Source organism: Balaenoptera ricei, chromosome 15 (genome assembly GCF_028023285.1).
Source record: "Balaenoptera ricei isolate mBalRic1 chromosome 15, mBalRic1.hap2, whole genome shotgun sequence".
Classification (NCBI taxonomy): Eukaryota; Metazoa; Chordata; class Mammalia; order Artiodactyla; family Balaenopteridae; genus Balaenoptera; species Balaenoptera ricei.
The window spans coordinates 4,347,308-4,366,713 of record NC_082653.1 but is presented as its reverse complement, the minus strand read 5'-3'; the positions used below and the strand labels follow the sequence as shown (position 1 = coordinate 4,366,713).

The 19,406-nt window shown below is 51.2% G+C and overlaps 1 protein-coding gene and 1 long non-coding RNA gene across 9 annotated transcripts in view; one reads left to right on the top strand and one right to left on the bottom strand.

Annotated features, from left to right (window-relative positions):
- The window catches only part of LOC132348446 (uncharacterized), a 30,540-nt gene extending 29,705 nt beyond the window's left edge, over nucleotides 1-835 (bottom strand). For both annotated transcript variants that reach the window (XR_009497475.1, XR_009497474.1), the window contains exon 1: nucleotides 490-835. This is a non-coding gene — a long non-coding RNA (uncharacterized LOC132348446). The remainder of the gene's footprint in view (nucleotides 1-489) is intronic.
- GNAS (GNAS complex locus) overlaps nucleotides 1-19,406 on the top strand; it is a 66,917-nt gene that overhangs the window by 9,089 nt on the left and 38,422 nt on the right. For 4 of the 7 annotated variants that reach the window (XM_059895889.1, XM_059895888.1, XM_059895887.1 and 1 more), the window contains exon 1: nucleotides 3,209-5,060. The exons of the other annotated variants lie outside the window; for them this stretch is intronic. In XM_059895889.1, coding sequence (XP_059751872.1) covers nucleotides 3,224-5,060 — 1,837 coding nt within the window. In that variant the 5' untranslated portion in view covers nucleotides 3,209-3,223. Of the gene's footprint in view, nucleotides 1-3,208; nucleotides 5,061-19,406 lie in introns of those variants that run through there. 7 annotated transcript variants of the gene reach the window in all.

Genomic DNA, 19,406 nt, shown 5'->3' with positions numbered 1-19,406 from the left:
CTGAGAAATCCTACCCAGTTTTTCCTGCCTCTCTCTCCCACTGCTCCTCCCGGACCCGGCGAGGTGGCCTGTTCTCTTTACCCAGCCATGTGCCACGTTTCCCACTGTTGGATCTTTGTTCGTGGTAGGCCAGCGTCTCCCATCCCCCCCCTTCTGTTCACAGCCTAGACATCTATCCCTCCATAGAGGCCCACCTGAAACTCCATTTTCCCCAGCAAGGTCCCCCCAGTTGCAGGTGTTTTCTTTCGTTTTTACGTTGCTCAGCCTCTGCGAGGGAGGCCCGCTGTCTGCCCAGTCTGTATCCCGCCAATGCCTGTGCTCTCCTGGCGAACAACCAGGATGCTACCGGCTCATGAGGGTGTAGAACAGAGACCCTGTGCCCATTCCTTGCTGACGTGGGCGGCGCGCGAGGCCTGGCGAGCGCAAACCGTCCCTCCGGGGGCCCCCATCGTGGCCTCCCTGAGGCTCCACACCGCGACGTCTACTAACCTTCCACTTCGGCAGAGCTCAGCACCCCCGCGACCTCAACTCCTTATCCATCTGGGGCCGCTCCTCTGCAGCGGGGCAGTGAGCCCCTCTCCTCAGGGTCTGGGCCCTCTACCTCCAGGGCCTGGAAACCCTGCTCCTCGCCTCACCCCGGCGGCGGATCCCTGTTAGGTGGGCTCGCCCACCGCCATCAGCGAGAACAAGGGTTGGTCCCTGAGAGCCCTCACCTCCCCTTTCAGCCTTGGTGACTTGGGGCGCCAGGAAGAGCGACCCCACGGCGCCACCCGGCCTCGTGGCGGTCCAGGCCTGGCCGCCATACGCCCGCCCACCAATCCGCTTCTAACCACCCCGGCCGCATAACCTCTTAGGGCGTTCCAACGCGGCGCCCCCTATTGGACCTCCCACTCATATCCGGTTTCCGGTCCGGCGCCCCCCGCTCATTCGCCAGGCAGGCTTGATTGGCGTGACCCCAGCCCAATGGCCGACCCAGCGCTGGGGTCGGAGGGGAGCGAGTTGACTGTTGCGACCCAGTTGGCCCATTCAGTGGATGCCCAAAAGGTTGAGCTGTTACGCGTGGGGATAGTTGTCCAAAGTTTGAACCAAAGTTCAGTGTTGGCACTTGGAAGTGTGTAGACCCGAAGAGCTGAGAGGAGACGCCCTTGGGGAGGCTCCACACGTTACCCGGGGTCCAACTTGGTCAGCTTTCCTCCTCGCAGCGCGGCCGCGTGCGGGGGCAGTGAGGCGCTCTGGCTGTGACCCCCTCGTTTGAAGAGGGTTGCGTTAGGTTTCACGAGGTTGGAGCGTGCGTGCGTACGTGGTTCGCTCGACTGCGGCTGGCAGATACAGCGATCCAGGCGATGCGATCCCGGCGATGCGCCCCGCTTGCCGCATCCCGCCGCCCCTCCCCCCGCCCTAAGGCCAGGCGACCACCTGACTCTTGCCCAGCTGCCTTCCACCGAAAAGTGGCTCACAGGTCCCTGTCACCCACTGGCGAGACAGATACGATGCCCGAGTCCTGGGTCTTACGCGAACCGCAAACAGCAAATTTTTCCCGGGGCTCAAAGCCAGATTTCGCCGACCCCACACCCAGATCAGTGTGCATGCACGCGCGAGCCCACCCAGGTGGTGTGGGCATTGATCCCCGCCGGCTCGGAGCCCACCACGCGCTACGGCGACGGGAATGCAGCCGGGCGACTGCCGGGTTCGTGGCCGGACTTGTGTGCCTCCTCAGCGGGCTCAAGCACTGGAAAAGTAAAGCAGCTGCTCTGGGAGACCCACAGCGAGAGCAGAAGTACTGGAAGGGGGCTGGAAGAGGGCTAGAGAGGGGCTAGAGGAGCAGACTGACCGACCCCGCAGCCGCTGCCCGAGGCGGGGAGCAGCGCACCGCGGCCGCAGCTGCCCGCGCGGCACGGTGTGTCTTTTTGGATTTGGTGCGCATGGGGTTTTTCAGTCTCTGAGACCACCCTAAACCGGCCATAAATTTCAACTGAAATTCCATTTAGCCCTTCCCCCCGCACAGTAGGGCCCCGGAACTCTGGGGCCTACAGTCTGTGGGGTCCCTGTGTGCGTCCCATGCCCCCCCGTTCCGTGCCGCGGCAGCTACCGCTTAGAGAGTCTCGGTGGTAGATGCCCGAGACCCTCTTATTCCCCTGTATTTATCATAGTCCCCATAAACGGGGAGGAACCCTGCCTGCGCCACCGCAGGCCACTGCTGAGACCCCAGAGTGTGGTGGGGATGGGGGACATAGAGGTGCTTTATAGGAGCCAGCCTCGGCAACCGGCAAACAAAAACTGCAGAAGCGATGGGAAGTACCCCAACACATTTTAAAAACAAATTGCGTGCTCACACTCGGCACCCCTTGCCCCTCGCCTCCTGCCTGCTCCGCCGGTGGGCTCACGACCACCTGTCGCTTCCCCGCGCGCGCCTGCACCCCCTTCCCACGCGCCCAAAGCCTTGCGCTCCAGACTCGGAGCTTAGGATCCGAGGCTGCTGGGGGCTGGGGCTCAGGGGTTCAGGGGTAATTTGGGGTTATGAAACACTCCTGCAGTCCCCCCCTCCCCTCGAGGAGAGTCTGTTGGGTCTGGGAGGGAGGGTTTCAGCTCCTGCGCTCAAGCAGCCCGGGGCCCACGTCTTGCATCACGTGTCCCGCAACGCAGGAGAGCTCTCTCTCTGGCCAGGGGAGAAGAGAGGAGAAAGACTCCAAATCAGTCAGGGAGAGGACTGGAAGGAGCCAAAACGTCCCTGCGTGGCCTGCGCTCATCAGCCCCCTTACCCAAAGTCCGGGGCTCCCGGCTGCCGGAGCCGGCTCCCGGAGCCACCTCGGCCGGGGCTGGAGTCCCCTGGTGGCAGAGAAAGAGCACTACGAGCGATTTTCGGACCGAATCGGCGCGCTCCTCTGATCCAAGCAGGCGGGGCTGGCCTGGAGCTGAGAGAAAGAGAGAGGAGGGGACGAGGCAGGCCAAAGGGGGGGCCAGGGGCAGCCTGAGGGGATAAAAAGTGGCCAGAAAGGAGCCAAGACTCAACCAGCAACAATAGACTTGCTTCTGCCATGGTCTGGGGTTTGAGGTCCTGAACCCCTAGACCTCACTAGGGTTAGAAAGTGAGGTTGGAGAACTTTCCAGCTGGTACTTTGATTTTTTATTTTTATTTTTTGGAAAATATTTTTTTCACCCTAGTTCGGTCGGGTGCTCCGTCTTACGGGGCCCCAAGTTTATTTTAAGAAGCCGCCACCGTGTTATGGGCGTGCGCAACTGCCTCGACGGCAATAATATGTCAGGACAACGCAATATCCCCCTTGAACTCGGGGAACAGCCCGAGCAACCACCTTTGGAGGCCCCAGGGGCAGCTGCCCCCGGTGCTGGGCCTGGCGCAGCCGAAGAGATGGAGACCCCACCGCCTCACAGCGAGCCCGTCCCCGTCGAGATTGAAGGTGAGGCCTGTGGACCCCCAGAAGTCTCCAGGCCCAAGTTCCAGGGCCTCAGCCAGGCCATCAAGGAAGCCGGAGCCCATGGAGGCTACAGCCCACCTCCTGAAGAAGCCATGCCCTTCGAGGTCGAGCAGTCCAGCTTGGGAGGCTTCTGGCCTACCCTGGAGCACCCTGGAGACACCACTGGGGCCCATGCAGGCCTTGAAGCCTTCAGCCCACCGATCGTGGAGCCCGGAGCCTTCGGTGAGGCCAGGCCAAGCCTGGGAAGCTACAGCCCTCCTCCCGAAGAAGCTATGCCCTTTGAGTTTGAGCAGCCTGCCCAGGGAGGCTGCAACCAACCTCTCTTGCAGGTCTCAGACCTCGCTCCAGGAGGCCCAGGTGCGGGGGTCTTCAGGGCTCCTCCCGAGGAGCCCCGAGCCCTCAGACCTGCAAACGCAGGCTTCAGAGGAGGATGCAGCCCTCCCCCTGAGGAGGACATGCCATTTGAGTTTGATGGAGCAGCCTTTGGGGACGACAGCCCACCCCCTGGGCTCCCCCGAGCTATCCCACAAATCGACGGCCTTGGCGGCAACCAGATCGCGGCAGTCGCGGCCCCGAGTGCGGTCCTCCTCGCTCCCGCCGCGAACGAGCCCCCCCTCTGGGTCCCAGGCATCATCGGCAGCCCATCTCGAGAGGCTGTCAGACCTCCTCCACACTTCGCGGGCGACAGCCCCCCGATGGAGATCTCCGGACCCCCGCGCGAGATTGGCAGCGCCCCCGTTGGGGTCGACGACGCTCCCGTCAACGTGGACAGCCCCCCAATCGCGCTTGACGGCCCGCCCATCGAGGTCTCCCGAGCCCCAGTTAAGAGAGAGCAAGCAGAGGGAGAGAGACCCCCAGTTGAGGGAGAAGCAGCCGAGATGGAAGGAGGCTCAGCCACCGCTGCCGCGGAGAGAGGCAAAGTCCCCGATCCCGGAGACGGAGCCCCTGCCGCCGGAGCAGCGCCTGACGCTCCAGCCGCCGGGGCAGCCCGTGCCGCCCCTGATGCTCCTGCCGCCCGGGCAGCTCCTGTCGCCCGGGCCGCTCCTGTCGCCCGGGCCGCCCCTGTCGCCCGGGCCACCCCTGTCGCCCGGACCGCTCCCGCCGCCTGGGCAACCCCAGCCTCTGGAGCGCGACCCAAGATCAGTTTCCTCAGACCCCCCAGCCCCGAGATCCAGGCTGCCGATCCGCCTCCTCCGCGGCCTCCGCGCGCGTATGCCTGGCGGGGCAGGTCTGAGCGCAGCTGCTACCGCGGCGACGACGACGACGACATGTCGGCCAGCAGCGACAGCGGAGACGAATCCGACGACGGGACCTTCGGATGGCGCCGCTGGTTTCGGTCCAGGCGAAACCGCCGCCGCCGAAAGAGCCGGCGCAACTTGCTCCGCAACTTCCTCGTTCAGGCCTTCGGAGGCTGCTTCTGCCGATCCGAGAGCCCCCAGGCCAGAGGCTCCCTCAGCCCCAAGGTCAAGAAGGTTGCCCTGGCGGAGAAGCGCAGACAGACCCGCAAGGAAAGCATGGAGAAGCGCGCCCAGAAGCGCGCCGAGAAGAAACGCGGCAAGCTCATCGACAGGCAGCTCCAGGACGAGAAGATGGACTACATGTGTACGCACCGCCTGCTGCTTCTAGGTAATGCGGCGGACTCTGCCCGCGGGGAGCAGGGCCGCCCGGGGGCCCCGGGAGCGGGCGGCAGGGCTGCCCGGTGGGGCCTGGGGCCCGGCGGCGGGAGGAGGGGGTCTGGGCAAAGGCGGGAAGAGCCTGCCAGAAAGTTCCAGCTAGGGGCCCTAACTTGGCCCCGGGAGCGGGAGGGGTCTCGGGTGGGCTTGGGTGGCGAAGTGTATGCCCTTTAGGGAGAAAAGTGGTGCCGTACAACACTGAGGGTCGTTTCCAGCTGGACAAACCAGCGCCAGCGACCGTAAGACGTCGCCGAGTCGTGGGGTGGGGGACGGCAAGAAAGGCGGGGGCTTCAGGTGAGCCAGGAACTGCAGGGGAGGGCTCCGGGGTCGCTCAGGCTAGGCTGGCTGGGGCCGTTGGTGGGTTGGGGTCACTGGGGAAGGTGCGTCCCCGCCTCGCCTGGCACGGCTGCTTGGACTAAGACGGCTTGTTGTTGGTGTGTGTTGGTGTCCATATTGTGTCCGCCTGTGCATGATATGCTCAAGCGTTCTCCCATTCCCGCCCCTGGCACCCCCAGATTACCCGCCGACTGTGTACTTGTACCGGGGACCGGGCTGTCTTGTGTTTTGCGCCATTGCGCGGGCAAAAACTTTCCGTGTTCGCACACTCGGGTGGTACCTGTGCGCTGGCGCTGTGCAGCGGGCGGCGCAAGAGCGCCCGAGAAGGTAGCGGGAGAAGCCGGGCAGGATGTCGGGCTGCTGGCGGGGCGCGGGGAGGGGGCTGCCTCCGGCCGGCCTCCGTAACCTGTTTTCTGTCTGTCTTTCTCTCTTTTCTCCCTTTGCGCTAAGCGTTTCCTCACTTCTCATTCGTTCGCCCAACCCTCCCGCCTTTACGGTTGAAAAACCAGACACTCAGGTATCTGGGGCGTCCGGGGCTGCGCGCAGAAATTCGGTGTTCTGCACACACTCTGCCCACCTGGCGGGGGATGGAGGGAGGAGGGGGAGAAAACCCCCCCACTTAACCCGCTGTAGGCGAGTCCCACATCCCAAACCAAACGGGGCTGGTTCTGGGGGGGGGAAGGGGGTGGGGGGGGGGTTGGAGGGGGCGTGGCCATGTTTAAAAAATATGAAATCATTTTTCTTCCTAGGGAAGAGCCTGAGGTAAGCCAATCACTTACCCTTTTACAGAATACAGTAGGAGGGGCTTGGTTTAAAGAGAGAGGGGTTATGCGTTGGGAGTGGAATGCCCATCTTGTGTTTGAAATGCAATTAAAATAAAACTTTAAAAAAAATGCTTCCAGTGTATTTTAAGTGTGTGGACAAAATGTGATAAAACTGTGAGACATGTAAATGTTTGCATGTGAATTTTTTCAAGCAGCTTTAGCTGGGGGCAAAGAGGCTCAAAGGTAAGATCCTCTGCATATGGGCTTGGGATACAGAAACATTAAAAAGATGTTCATAATCCCATTGAAAGGGTACCTTTGGTGGCCCTGGCCTTCCCCCTCCTCCTCCCTTCACCTATGCCAGCTTTCAGGGTCCTCTCCCCTCTCCAGGACCTCCCTCCTCCCCCCACAGCGAGACCCTCTCCCGTATCTCCAAGTCCCTCCCTGGCCCCGCCCAATTCCCCCCTCCCCCTTCCCTCTTCCCCCTCCCCTAGACTCAGCTCAAACCTGGGGCTTGACTCTTGTGCCACAGCTAATCAAAGCAGCAATTAGCAAAGGTCTGAATGTGGGGCTTAAGTGAAAATTTCAGATGTGAAACTCCACAATCTTAATTTCTTTATTTATTCTCTAAGACCTCTCAAGGGATTTCAAGATCACAACTTTTCAGGCGGTGCTACGTTTGTTTGCTAAATATTTTATAACGTGTGATGGTGTCTATTAATGACCTTATGGGCATCACTGGTTGCTGTTGTGATATGTGCCTCTTACGCATCACAGTTTTAAATGTGATGGTCATTCTATTTATGCCCACCCAGGGAAATATGGACAACATCATTTCCCCAAAAACATACAGGAGGGAGACAGTTTTAACATTTCAGATGCCTCAACTGCGTGGAAGGCACAGCGCCTCAAACGACAACGTGCTGTTTTCCTGCAGACAACTGATTTTGCCACAAGAGCCCCATTTCAATATCCCAAGCATAGCTCTGGGTAGCAAACCTGTGATGGGGGAGGCGGCCATAATTGGGGGCAGACAGGAGAGCCAAGTGACGGTGTGCACTTGACCCCTAATTGGCCAGTGCCCCTCATATGCCGGGGCCTCAGTTGCCTCATTTGTGAAATGAAGCTTTCAAGCAGATCTTCACTAAATTCTCCTTTGCTCCATGCCCTGAATCCCCTATTCTGGGGCTTTGGGATGGGGGTGGGGAGCACCATCCACTTAAATCGGGACTGGAGCCTTAAACCATAGATTATGCACGCATCGACTCTGTAGCAAACAGTCCGTGTCTGGGGCTGAGCCTTAAGAATATTAGAAGTTTCCCTTGCTTACCCATGTTTTATATGCAGGGGGGGAAAATTCACCTTAAGTAAAGGAAATTAGCTGGGGTCACCCTGCCATCATCCTGGCCCTGCACCCAGGTCAAGCACGTTCGCATGCAGTGTAGTCCAGCGAAACGTGGGCCCTGTCTAGCATGAACCTGAATTCAGAAAGCCAGATTGCCTGCTGTGGCAGTGCGGCTTGTTGAGCCAGGCTGCAATCTGACAAGGTTTCATTTTGCCAAAGTGACAAGAGAGGCACCCCGCTGGGTCTGAATTACTGATTGCGGAAGGGGAGAGGAGGCAGGATGAAGACCCACTTCCATTTAGGACAAGGCTTTTCACTAACATTTAAATCCTAACATATAAAACAAGACATCCGTATACGCTGACCACTGAAAATGCAGATCAGATGACCATCCTTTGATAATTGGTGACATACAGATTCATCTGTTGCTTTAAAACTGTGTGTGTTTCTGTGTATATACCCTCTCCATTTTTATTGCCCAGACAGCTTAACCACATTACAGGGAATCTTAAAAAGGAAAAAGGTAGATAAATAGTTAGAAATAGATAAATAGATAGACAATCAGTAACATGACTGAAATTCTAGAATAGCTAAAAAGTTGAAGCCTTTTTCTTACTCAACACTAGCCAATAATAGACTTATTTCCATGTTTCTGTTGCCTTTCTGAATAATTTTGGTGGCTTAGACATGTTTTGGAAACCTAATTTGGGTGATTCCCTCATTTTTGTTAAGAATTGAAGGGACTGCTAGACTAGAATTTCTTAGTAGCTGCTGAATTTATTAAAATTGTACAGGCAAATGCTATATATAATAATGGCTATTCTGCCATGACACTTTATTTATACAGTGAATCTCAATTAATTGTATGATAATTTATTTATGCCACCAGGTGCAACAGTGAGCCACCCATCTCATCCTGCTGGAGTGCCCTTTTTCTTTGCTTTGCTTATTTATTTATTTATTTATTTTTAATTCAGAGATTTTTCCGTATTCAAAATGCCTCCACTGAGCTGTTTGGTGCAGTGGGAAGGGCATGGCTTACCAGGCCAAAAATCTCTTCCTTGCCTTTTAAAATCCAATTTCCATAGATTTTTCTCAAAAAAAAAAAAATGCCTTTCTATACAGCTATGTTAATTTTTATCATTCACCTACGTTACATAACCATGGAAAACTGGTATTAAGCAAAAAAAAAGTGGGGTTTGTCACCTTTTTGTACATTCCTCCCACCCCCTTACTCTCCCCACCCCCAGCTTGAGAGGGATAGCCTCACTGCCTTCAGAATTGTTAGTAAGCTGTAAGAGTAATGATTACACATAATGATAGCACTTTTTTTTTTACTGTAGTTTTAAAAGCCTTTCATCCAGTCACATTTGTCCTTTGCAACAGCCTTGGGCAGTAAAAATGTGATGGGACCCCATTTCATAGGCAAGTAAACCAAAAGCTCAGAGATTAAATGTCAGGGACTTTTGCTCAAAGACTGCAAGGTAAGTGAAGGAATCAGAAGTTTCTAATTCAGTGCTTACCCCCAAAATGCGGTAATAAGCTATAAACCGTCATTTCAGCGTGAGGCATGATTATTGTTAAGTGCGCTATGTGCTCTTAAAATCCCTTGTCAGATGACAGGTGTCCCGCAGTCTTCTGCTTCCTGAATTATAGCCAGAACCAGACAGATCCTTGGTTATAAATGTCCATTGAGTGTACGTGAAATGTGAGCCTCCTCATTGCTGGGATACCTGTCACTGCTGTGGTGATATTTTGTTTCCACATTTGCTGTAATTCATCTGCCAACACTGCAGTCTTTGTTTGTTTGTTGGACTTCTTTTTTTAAATGCAGGTTTTCTTTAAAGTCTTTTTTAAATCCCCCAGAAGTGTTCTTTAGCAAGGTCTAAAGCTTTTTTCTTTACTTAGGTTTCCACTAAAAAATCATTATCATCATCATTTAAAAATACAGTTGCTTTTATGCATAGCCCCTCCATTATTAGTGTTTGAGGGTAATAGACTGTTTAGAATCTCCTGGCCTGGATCTAATGACCCTATTAAAATAACTCTTGCTCAATATTCTTCATAGTGATTATTTTTTAAAAGTATTCCTTCCTTTCAGTCGGGGCTAATTCCTTCTTAGTGAGTGTCAGTACATAATCTTGGAAATCACCTTTGACTTTTATGGGGGAAGGTTGGTATTAAGCAAAAAAAAAAAAACTTTTTTAGAGAAGGTAACCTAATTGACTAGATTTGAAGTTCTCCATCCCAACCATGTGTCTTCTTTTTAGAGTCAATTTCCCCACCAAATAAAATATACCCTTCACCCCCAGCAAAACCGTGGCCCTCCAAATCCCTCTCCATTAAGTGACTTTTTAGGAGGCATGGAAATAGCAAATGAAAACTGGTCTCTACACTTCTTGGTTTCTTTAACCTGTGGCAAAGGCGGGGTTCTTCCCAACCCACCTTGTGCCTCCTGGGGTTTCTAATGGAATGTGAAATTACCATGCCAGTTGTCCATTTCAAAATCGGATTCCTCTGCAAGTGTAGCAATTTTCAAAACAGAAAGGGCAGGGCCAGTTGCTGTGACAGGGTTCCCACCAGCAATTAAAACAGTTAGTCAAGTCAGTCTAATTAACCCTCTCCAGCTCTGGTGGCCACCCCAGTAAGAGGAACTCAGACTCTGGCCCTGTTAACACCAACCTCAACAGATTTCATTGAATTAGACTGAAAGGGTCTTTGTCCCATCAGATTCCTGTTCTGGCCTGTGGTCACCCTGGGCATAAGAGCCTCATCTCTTCAGGGAGTGAGAGAAATATGGGCCTGAGTCTCTCTCTTTGGGATTCTGCTAAAGAGTCAGCAAGTCAAAGTGGCCTTTATAAAACTGAGGAAGGCTAGTGGGAAGCCCCAGATACAAACTGGCCATTGGAGTAGGCCAAGGGAGGGGAGGGGTGTTTGCAGAAGAATCAGAGGAAGATGTGTCCTTTTCCTTAATTCCTCTAAAATGGGGGCCAGATACTAGAAATTGAGAGAAGCCTTTAACCCAGGGCCTGGCACATGTAAGTGTCTGATAAATGGTAGCCATTATTTTTAGAAATTTACTTTTCTTCGTGGACTTTTCTCTCCCTGGTCCAGGTGAGGGGTTTTTTTTTGGTGTCTTCTGTTTGTTTTTAATATTTTCTTGGCCATACCGTGTGGTATATGGGATCTTAGTTCCCCGACCAGGGATCGAACCCATGCCCCTTGCATTGGAAGCATGGAGTCTTAACCACTGGACCACCAGGGAAGTCCCTGGTTGTTGGTTTTTTTGTTTTCTGTATTCCCCTATGAGACCTAAAGTTCTAAAAGTCCCAGGCACCCATCCTGTCTTTCTGTCTCGACGTTTCAGAGTACACTCTTTGTACACGTTTTATAAATAAGGGTCAACCCAAGCCGTAGACTGACGACACTTTGCCAAATTTATGATCGTGTGGAGTCACTGGTAGATGCGCAACAGGATGAGGCGGGAACTTATTTTTTTACCTGTCATGAGAAAGTGCCGCCTACCCCCCTCTCGGAGCCCACAGCCCCCTCTGCCACCTCCCCCTCTTTTTATTAGCCCCCATCTATAAACCAACCGGATACTATGGTTGAGCCCGGGGTCCTGAGCACAGATTGCTCTGTGCATATTACACATGCAAAAAAAAAAAAAAAAAAAAAGATTGTCTCTAGTTTTCCTTCCCGACAGCCAGATCGTGACGAAGGCCAGCCACTGGGAATGGAAGATGAGGAGACCTCCAAGAACAAGGTAGGGAACAACATACACACAAAAAAAACCATGTTTGAATTTTCCTGATTGTTGATCATCACATGCTCAGTTGAGATATGGGATGCTCTGGTCTCTGACAGACAGCAAACACTTGAGAGGTGTAGCCCCCTCCAATCAGAATTACTGGCGTAGTTTTACCCAGACAGCAACTGGGGGCTGTAATAGAGAAGGATGTTAGGTAACTGATCTGTGACAGAGCAATGAAAATCAAGGGCGTGCGCCTCTGCCGTCCTTACTTAGAAGGAAAATCCCACGTTGCATTGCAGAGTAATTTGTTAAACCTCAGGAGAATTCCCGAGCATTTCGACTCCTGGAGTTCTGCCCACAGAACTTGAACATTAGATCTTACTAAATGTTTCTTAATGATTCAATTTGGGGCGAGGAGAGAGGTATAAAGGTAGAAATTGTTATCGGATCCCGAATTTATTATGAGTCAGTCAATGTTTCTGAAGTTGTCACACATACTTGGTGTGTGGGACAGAGTACGTACCTTAAACTTCCTTTAATGAGTTGATAATGGGAAGGAAAATCTCTCGTACCCACTTCTGAAGGAGTGCCACAGTCAAGCTTTCACGAGCTCTGTGTCAACACGGAGCGTCGATTCTTCTAAGGGAAAAAGAACTCGATTTCTCCAGCTCTTGACTCTCCGCCTCAATCCGAAGACCAGAGTACCTCTCTCCTCTTTCCTATTTGAACAGTTTTGCCTTGCCTCAAACTGATTGCTAATTTGCAAATGACCTTGGAGATTTTTTTTTATAGGGAACCTCCATTCAGGTAAGTTTGCAGCTGTGGGATTTTTGCAAAGAAAGAATAATTCGTATGATGAGGCACACAAACTAAAATCAGGCATTGTGATAGAGTCCAGGGCCAAGAAGGGCTGCTTGCCAGGGCTCAGCCCAAGGAAATAGGAACAAGGTCCTACACCTCAGCTAGTGTCCATCCCAGCACCCTGCTGACCTTGGGGACCACATGCCTAGGCCTGTTTCTTTAGCTGTAAAAGTAGCTGATTGTTACCTTTGAAAAAGAAAAACCAATCTGTGGAGAATAGGCCATGTTACTTAGGAAGTATATAGCTACTTAAATTGCTGGGGCCACTTGGACACCCCCTTTTAAGTAGATGCTACTTGCTTCTCTGTGGTTATATAAGGTAACTCCTAAGGTTTTTGGCCTTTGTGGGCTGCTGAAATCATAGAAAGTTCATCTTAATTCCTTATCGCTGTTCTCTATATAGGTCTGTTAGGCCTACAAGATGCTTAATTAACTTATTAATAAAATCATATACGTCGTTCGGGGTCCTTCCACCCACTGCCCCCCCCCAATATGAATTTTTTAATGACTGCATCTAGAATGGCACAGAGATGGTGAAGGTGAGTTGATATTTCAGGTGGCCACTAGATGGTGAGACGGTACAGGCAGAAGAAAGGTGTCACATCTATAGTGAAAATGAGAGGGGAAGGGGAGAGCCAGCAGAGGCAGAGGAGGGTCCCACTCCAACTGCACCCTCCCACCCCACCCCAGGACAAAGCCTGGATTTAACAGGCCCCAGAGCTTTACTCAGACCTAGCCTTTTATGTTTAAGCTCTGACTTCTCCCTGCTGGCTCTGTGCTGGGATTTTGGCATTTTCAGGGGGCTCTGTCTAACAAAGGGGTCTTCCATAGGCGTTCCGTTGCCATGGGGACCATCCTGTGCAATGTAGGGTGTGTAGCAGCCTCTCTGACCTCTACCCACTAGACGCCAGTAACACACACACACACACACACACACACAGCCTACACCACCAAGCAGCACCATATATACAGCGTGACAACCAAAACTTCCTGTAGTCATTGCCAAGTATCCCCTGGGGTGGGGGTGGGGGGGGCAGAAATCATCCCCAGTTGAGAACCAGTGCCCTAACATTATCAACATCAAATCCTGGGGAAGGTAGAGATCATACAGGTCAGAACTTGAACACCTTAAAAATAAAAAATCATCTTCAGAGAAAAGGCTGTTGACTTCAGTTACTAATAACCAGTCAGAAATGTTTATGCTATGTTATGTTACTAATAACCAGTCAGAAATGTTGGTGATCCTACATTCCGGGGTAGAACTAATTTCCAAAAATCTCTGAAAAGAAGGTGACCTAAAAAGTCACCAGCTGACCCTAAATAGAATAGAAAAGGGTGGAAATTATGAATCGGTCTAAGACTCTGATTAACCAAGTCAGTCCCATAGCTAATCAATGGGCCAGGATAAATCGGGGCTTACATAGACTTTAACCCTTAAATGATCACATCTACCACTTAGGGGTTCTTTAGGGGCCTTTGTCTGCAGCAGGCAGGGAATTCTCCCCGTCTGATGTGCGTAAATTAATTCACTGTGCATCGTGGAGAAGGGTGGCCAAGATAATAAGGCCTGGTACTCAGATGGCTGCTGGTCACATATCAGCTCTGGGATGGCTGGGGACCCACCTTGCGTGTGTCCCACAAAACGCAAATGGAGCCTGTGATTGGCAGTGCGTACACACCTGCCATGGGCATGGGCCCTGTTAACTGGGTCACCTGAGTCCCACGACCACAGGGAACCAGCCCACTGAATGGAGGTGCCCCCTCACCTTTAGCAACTGATATTTCAAGGCAGGAAGCTGTAGGGGTGGGATAGGGGGCAGTGGAAGGAATGCCTCTGAATGACTGTACTGAGGAAGGTAAAATAAGATCTTTTAGGAATAAAACATACTTGTGCCAACAGGAATAAGAACCCAGGGACATTTCCTGATCAAGAGAGTTGCACTTGGTTTTTGATAAGATGGTAGATGCACGCTGCCTCCCCCCCACCCCATCCTAGGGCAGATTCTATAACCAATATCTTGGAATAATCACAACAGGAATAAATCATTTTTTAATTTTATTTTTTACAAATTTTTTTTTTTTACTGAAGTATAGTTGAATAAATCATTTTACTTTCAAATAGTGGTCTAGGCCCCCAGCTTACACCTAATGAGTCTCTCCCCCAAGTATCCCTTATGGAAGGAGACTTTATCGCTTCTTTATTATATTTTGAGCCTAAAACACTTATATTTTTGCCCCCTTCTGATCTTCCAATACAGTTATTACAGATTCATCAGAGATTTAACTTTTTTTAAAAAAGTTTTTTTTTTCTTTTTCCTTAGAGAATTTGGAATTTGTGGCCTTTAAGTTAATTGCAAAGTCTAGAAGGAAAAACAGAAAACAAAAAACCCACTCTCCACTCCAGACACCTATATGAACTTGGACTTTTGCTTTTACTGTTAAGATCACTTTAGGGTAAAGGGTGGAAACTGATTGGTAGTTTGATAAATTATATATTGGACATGTTAAATTTAAAATATCATTTTTTTTATAGGTTCCAAGTTTAGTTAAGTGAAGTGCCCCCTAACTAAGATCTTCTTATTGCAGAATCCTCGAAACTACCCAAGGCATGTTTTTTGAATGTTGATTTTGACTTTTTGCCTGGGACCAAGTGCAGCATCTTTCCAAGGAAATGCTTAGAAGGCTCCAGGCAGAACCCAAAAACAAATGCCAGACGTTAGGGGAAAATTTTTTAAAGTTGGATTGCCAGAAAATAATAGCTATTTATAATTCAGCACTTAGGTGATTTCATTTCTTCCTTTTTAGCTGCTAAAAGGGCAGCGTATTAGATCATTTTGTTTTGCAAACAAATGGCCAGGGCTGATTTTAAGATGGACACTTGATGGAGGGTTCCCCTTTCCAAATGGAAGTCTTTGGGCCTTTTCCTGATGGGATCCGGTCATTCCGGAGCGCTATCAGGAAATCTTTATCCTTGAGCGGTTTGGGATGGGGTGAGCTTGTGATGATCATCCTTTGCTGTCTCCCCACGTTGCCTTGATTGTAGAGGGGGCGGGCAGAGGGGCCCAGGATCGTGGAAAGAGCACACTGGGTAAATGCTAGCGGGCTCTCATTTCCGGAACCTTGGTTGATTCCACTGCTCTATTCAAGGATTCCATGAATTTGCCAGGTGACATCCAGAAAAGGCCAAAGTTTGACTCTTGAAAGTACCGACAAGTCTCCTTGTCGTGATGATTCTGCCATGTCAGGATAGGGACTTAAATTTGGCGGGCCGTCCAAGAGAAAGCCAGGGGGGAATCTCTCTGTGTTCACCTTTATGTAGAAAGAGGTAATGACCCAAGGGACAAATCCAAAACCCTTGCAGACATCTTATCCTGAGACTTAAAGTTGCCAGACGGCAGAGGCCTCACTTCTCTCTTTCTTTCTGGCCCTAGAACCTTGATTCCCCAGAGATAGGGTCTGACTTCCGATATTAAGGCAGGCTCCAAGCTGGGCACTGATCTTTCATTCTGCCAGGAAGAAAGGGTCAGGAGACAGACCACCAGGGCTGCCTTCGATGGAGAAAGCGGGGTGCCCTGTCCCATTCTCCCCAGAGGTCCACACAGCTCAGAAACGGGGGAGCAGAAATCATCTTAAGAGATTCCCTCATTTTTTCCTTGCTTTCCCTTTTTTCTCTCTCTTTTGAGATTTTTTTAAAAAAATAAGATTCTTATTTTAAGGGGGTTTCTGAGCAAGAAATACCTTTTTTTTTTTTTTTTTTTAAGGGAAAGAGACGAGAACACCAACTATTTAGGGCTGAGAAGTAGAGACAATAAAATAAAGCAAAGCTGCTCAGAACTGGCTGGCAGATGGCGCTCGGCTTTTACTGTTGAGAGCCTGGCTTTTCAAAATTCACCGTGTGCCTGGTGCCTAAGGCAGAATTCCACGGCCCCTCCCCTAATCCTCTCTCCCAGGGACACAGCTCCCGCCCCCAAGGCCCAGGGATAGTTTTAAAGGTGTTCCAGTTGAACAATTGATATCTGAGGTCAAACCCTGTCCCTCTTATTTATTTTTTTAATATTTATTTATTTATTTATTTATTTATTTATTTTTATTTATTTGGTTGCACCAGGTCTTAGTTGCAGCAGGTGGGCTCCTTAGTTGCGGCTCGCCAGCTCCTTAGCTGTGGCACAAGAACTCTTAGTTGCAGCATGCATGTGGGATCTAGTTCCCTGACCAAGGATCCAACCCAGGCCCCCTGCATTGGGAGTGCAGAGTCTTATCCATTGCACCACCAGGGAAGTCCCAATCCTGTCCCTTTTAACTAGTGGCTCTATTAGACCCTAGCCAGTGCAGGAACACACACTATCACAATGACCTCTAAATTCCTAGGCCGTGTGTGTGCCCTGGGTCTTCTGGGAACCAGTTTCTGAGACCTTGGGCAAATTGCTTTATCTTCTGGGTCCCAGTTTTTCTCATCTGAAAAATGAGAGGGATGTCCTTCTCACTTTGAAACTTCTTTAATTCTCTTATTAAAAGTTTCAGTAGAACTGGTATGCCAAACCACCCCCCTGCCCCACCACACACTCTCTCTCTCTCTTTCTTAAAGTATCCTTTTCAAAATGGCAGCTTGCACAGGAAATTTTAGGCCTATCTTTTGCCCTTTGGTACATAATTAATAATTTCTTGGAACCCATCCCTGGGAGAATCTCTGCAGGATGCAGAGGAGAGTGGGACATTCTTTCTCACCCCAGTCAAGGGCTAGAAAAGAAATTCAGAGGTGGGTAGAGGTTCTTTTTTCCATCAGGGAAACCCAGGGAGCCTTCCTGGAGGAGTTAGCATTTGAGACAATATGGGAAGAGGCAGGGAAATGCGGGAGTAGACTTTGGGGTGAATGCTCGGTGCTGTCTTATAGAGAAGACACTGGCTGAGGGTAAATCCTTATGGTTTTTTCATTCATGGGAGCATCATTGGGTTTTTGAGGGTCTCTGAGATTTCAGAGCTAGTTTTAATTTTCTCCCCTTTACAGCCCTTCTCTACCTCTCAGGGCTGCAAACCCGCTGAGCACTCAGGGGCATTCTTACTAAGAGTCTTCTCCATCTAAGGCTGGGACCCGCACCCTCCATCTCAGGCCCAACCCTGGACTTGGGGGAAGGTCACTTCTGTCTTGTTTAGGCCAAGTTTCCAGTGGAGGGGAGGTGAGATCTGATGGCATCTGGGGCCAAGTTCCTTGGTTCGAAGAGAACAGGCATCCTTGCCATTTCTTCCCCCCACCTCCCCTCCCCTCCCTGCAGCAGCTGTAGAATCATGAGGTCATCTATTTGAGAAGGGCCACGTGAACTTACCATGCCAGGACCTACCAAGTCCCGGCATGGGAGTTTATTCCTTTCCAACGAAACTTACCCTCCATATACTGTTCTTAGATACGCTCTCTCCCCTCCCTCTTTTATAGTTGAACAAAATCAAAGGGACTGAATAAAATATATTAACTTCGGGCAAAAGCTTCCCCCGCCCTGCTAGTAAAATCCTCTTCTTTAAGTCAACAAACTTTATTCCGACATGCTTCTCTTAAGCTCCTAATCACCTGGGGCTCCTTTAAAGCTTTTCTGACCTTTTTCCTCCTCACACCTTCCAACCTATAGCCCTGAACCTTGGACGAGGCAGGTTAACAAAGCCCCCCCCCCACCGGGGAAGGGGGTTCCTCTGGATGCTGGGGTCCCTGGGAAAGGAGGGCAGGTGCGCTGCCCAGTTTCTAACACCTTTTCTGGGCCAGTAGAGCTCCTCCCCCACCAGAGGTCAGCAGAGAGCTCAGAATGGCTGGGATGCCCGCAGGAAGTGGGATCACTTAGAATTTTCTAGATGAAATGTAGGAAAGCCCTACGGAAAAAAGCCCCAGGTTTCAGGGGATATCTCAGGCTGCGGTCTCATCCTGTGCTGGGTCCCTGGGAGTTTAGTTTTAACACCAATCCTGCCATTCTGTGCTTTGGGGGAACAGGGGGCTTTGGTCTGTTCATTTGATGGGTTTCTTTGCCAGTTTCTCCCCGCCCCCCCCGCCCCCGGACAGCACGCACATCTTTACCTTCTAGGGGGCCATGCCCTCTTAGAACGCAGGGTCTCCCCCACGGGGCCAAACCGCGCACTTTCGCTGCCCACAGGACTGGGAATCCACACCCCATACTTTCCCTGACCCCTTTCCCTTTTTCTTCCAGAAGTCGTACTTATTGTTAAAATGACATTATAATATTACAGGAAATCCCCCCCGTCCCGCCCTTATCCTGTCAGGATTTTATATCTCCTTATCTCCTCCTGTTCTTTACCCAGACGTATGGATGTTTCTAAAGAGGGTACTAATCGTGGTGTGCAAACAACTTCACCTTTCGCTCACCCCCCAGCCAACACACACTGACTTCCTGAGAGCTTTTCCCACATTCTCATTGTGTCTTTTCACGGTTCTTTTACTTGCTCAGCGCTTTCCCTGGGGTGGGATGGGGGGGGGGGGGGAAGGAATCTGAATTCCTTTTTTTGTGTTTCCTCCCCCGAACTTTTGTGAACTACTCCAAAGTTAAAAACCAGCTCCCCCCAAGCCAGTTCTTTATTGTTGAAAGAGAGAGAAAGAAGGTACAAAAGGAAGGAAAGAGCTACAGAAACACAGAGATGAAATGCAAAGTTTGAAAGGGAGAGCAAGAGGAGGGAAGAAGGGGGAGAGAGAGAAAGAGAAGGAAAGAAAAAGTGCCTTTGCTAAACTTAGCTCTAGACACTAGACGTGGTCCCTGCCCTCTAGGAACTTAGAGTCTGGAAGGGAGGAGGAGGAGGCGTGGGGTGCAAGGAATGGAAGTTGCCCCAGGCAGAGGATGGAGAGCTGCCAGGGCCTGCACAGCGGAGGGGCCAGGCTGCCCTTGACCGGAGGACTGGGGAGGCAGGCCCGGGAGTCTGGCGGGGGGTGCATCGCCCCCTCCCTGTCCCTCTGCCCCATGGGCCCCATGTGGGTCCCAGGAGCCCACTGAGCCCACAGGGACCTGAGGGCTGGTGGAGAGTGCCAGGACCAAGGCCCCCGCCTCCCTTCGCCACTGTCCCCGAGCTCTGACCACTGCCCTCTCTCCCACAGTCGGCCCTTTTTCACTTTCCCGAATGTTCCTCTCCTGACCCTAAAATGATAGCTCAATTTTTTTTTTTTTTTAATTAGTAATAAGCCCCCTTCTAGCATGACCTAACTTTCCGTGTGTTTTCACCAGCCTTACCCCACTGAGTGGTTTGATTTTAAGA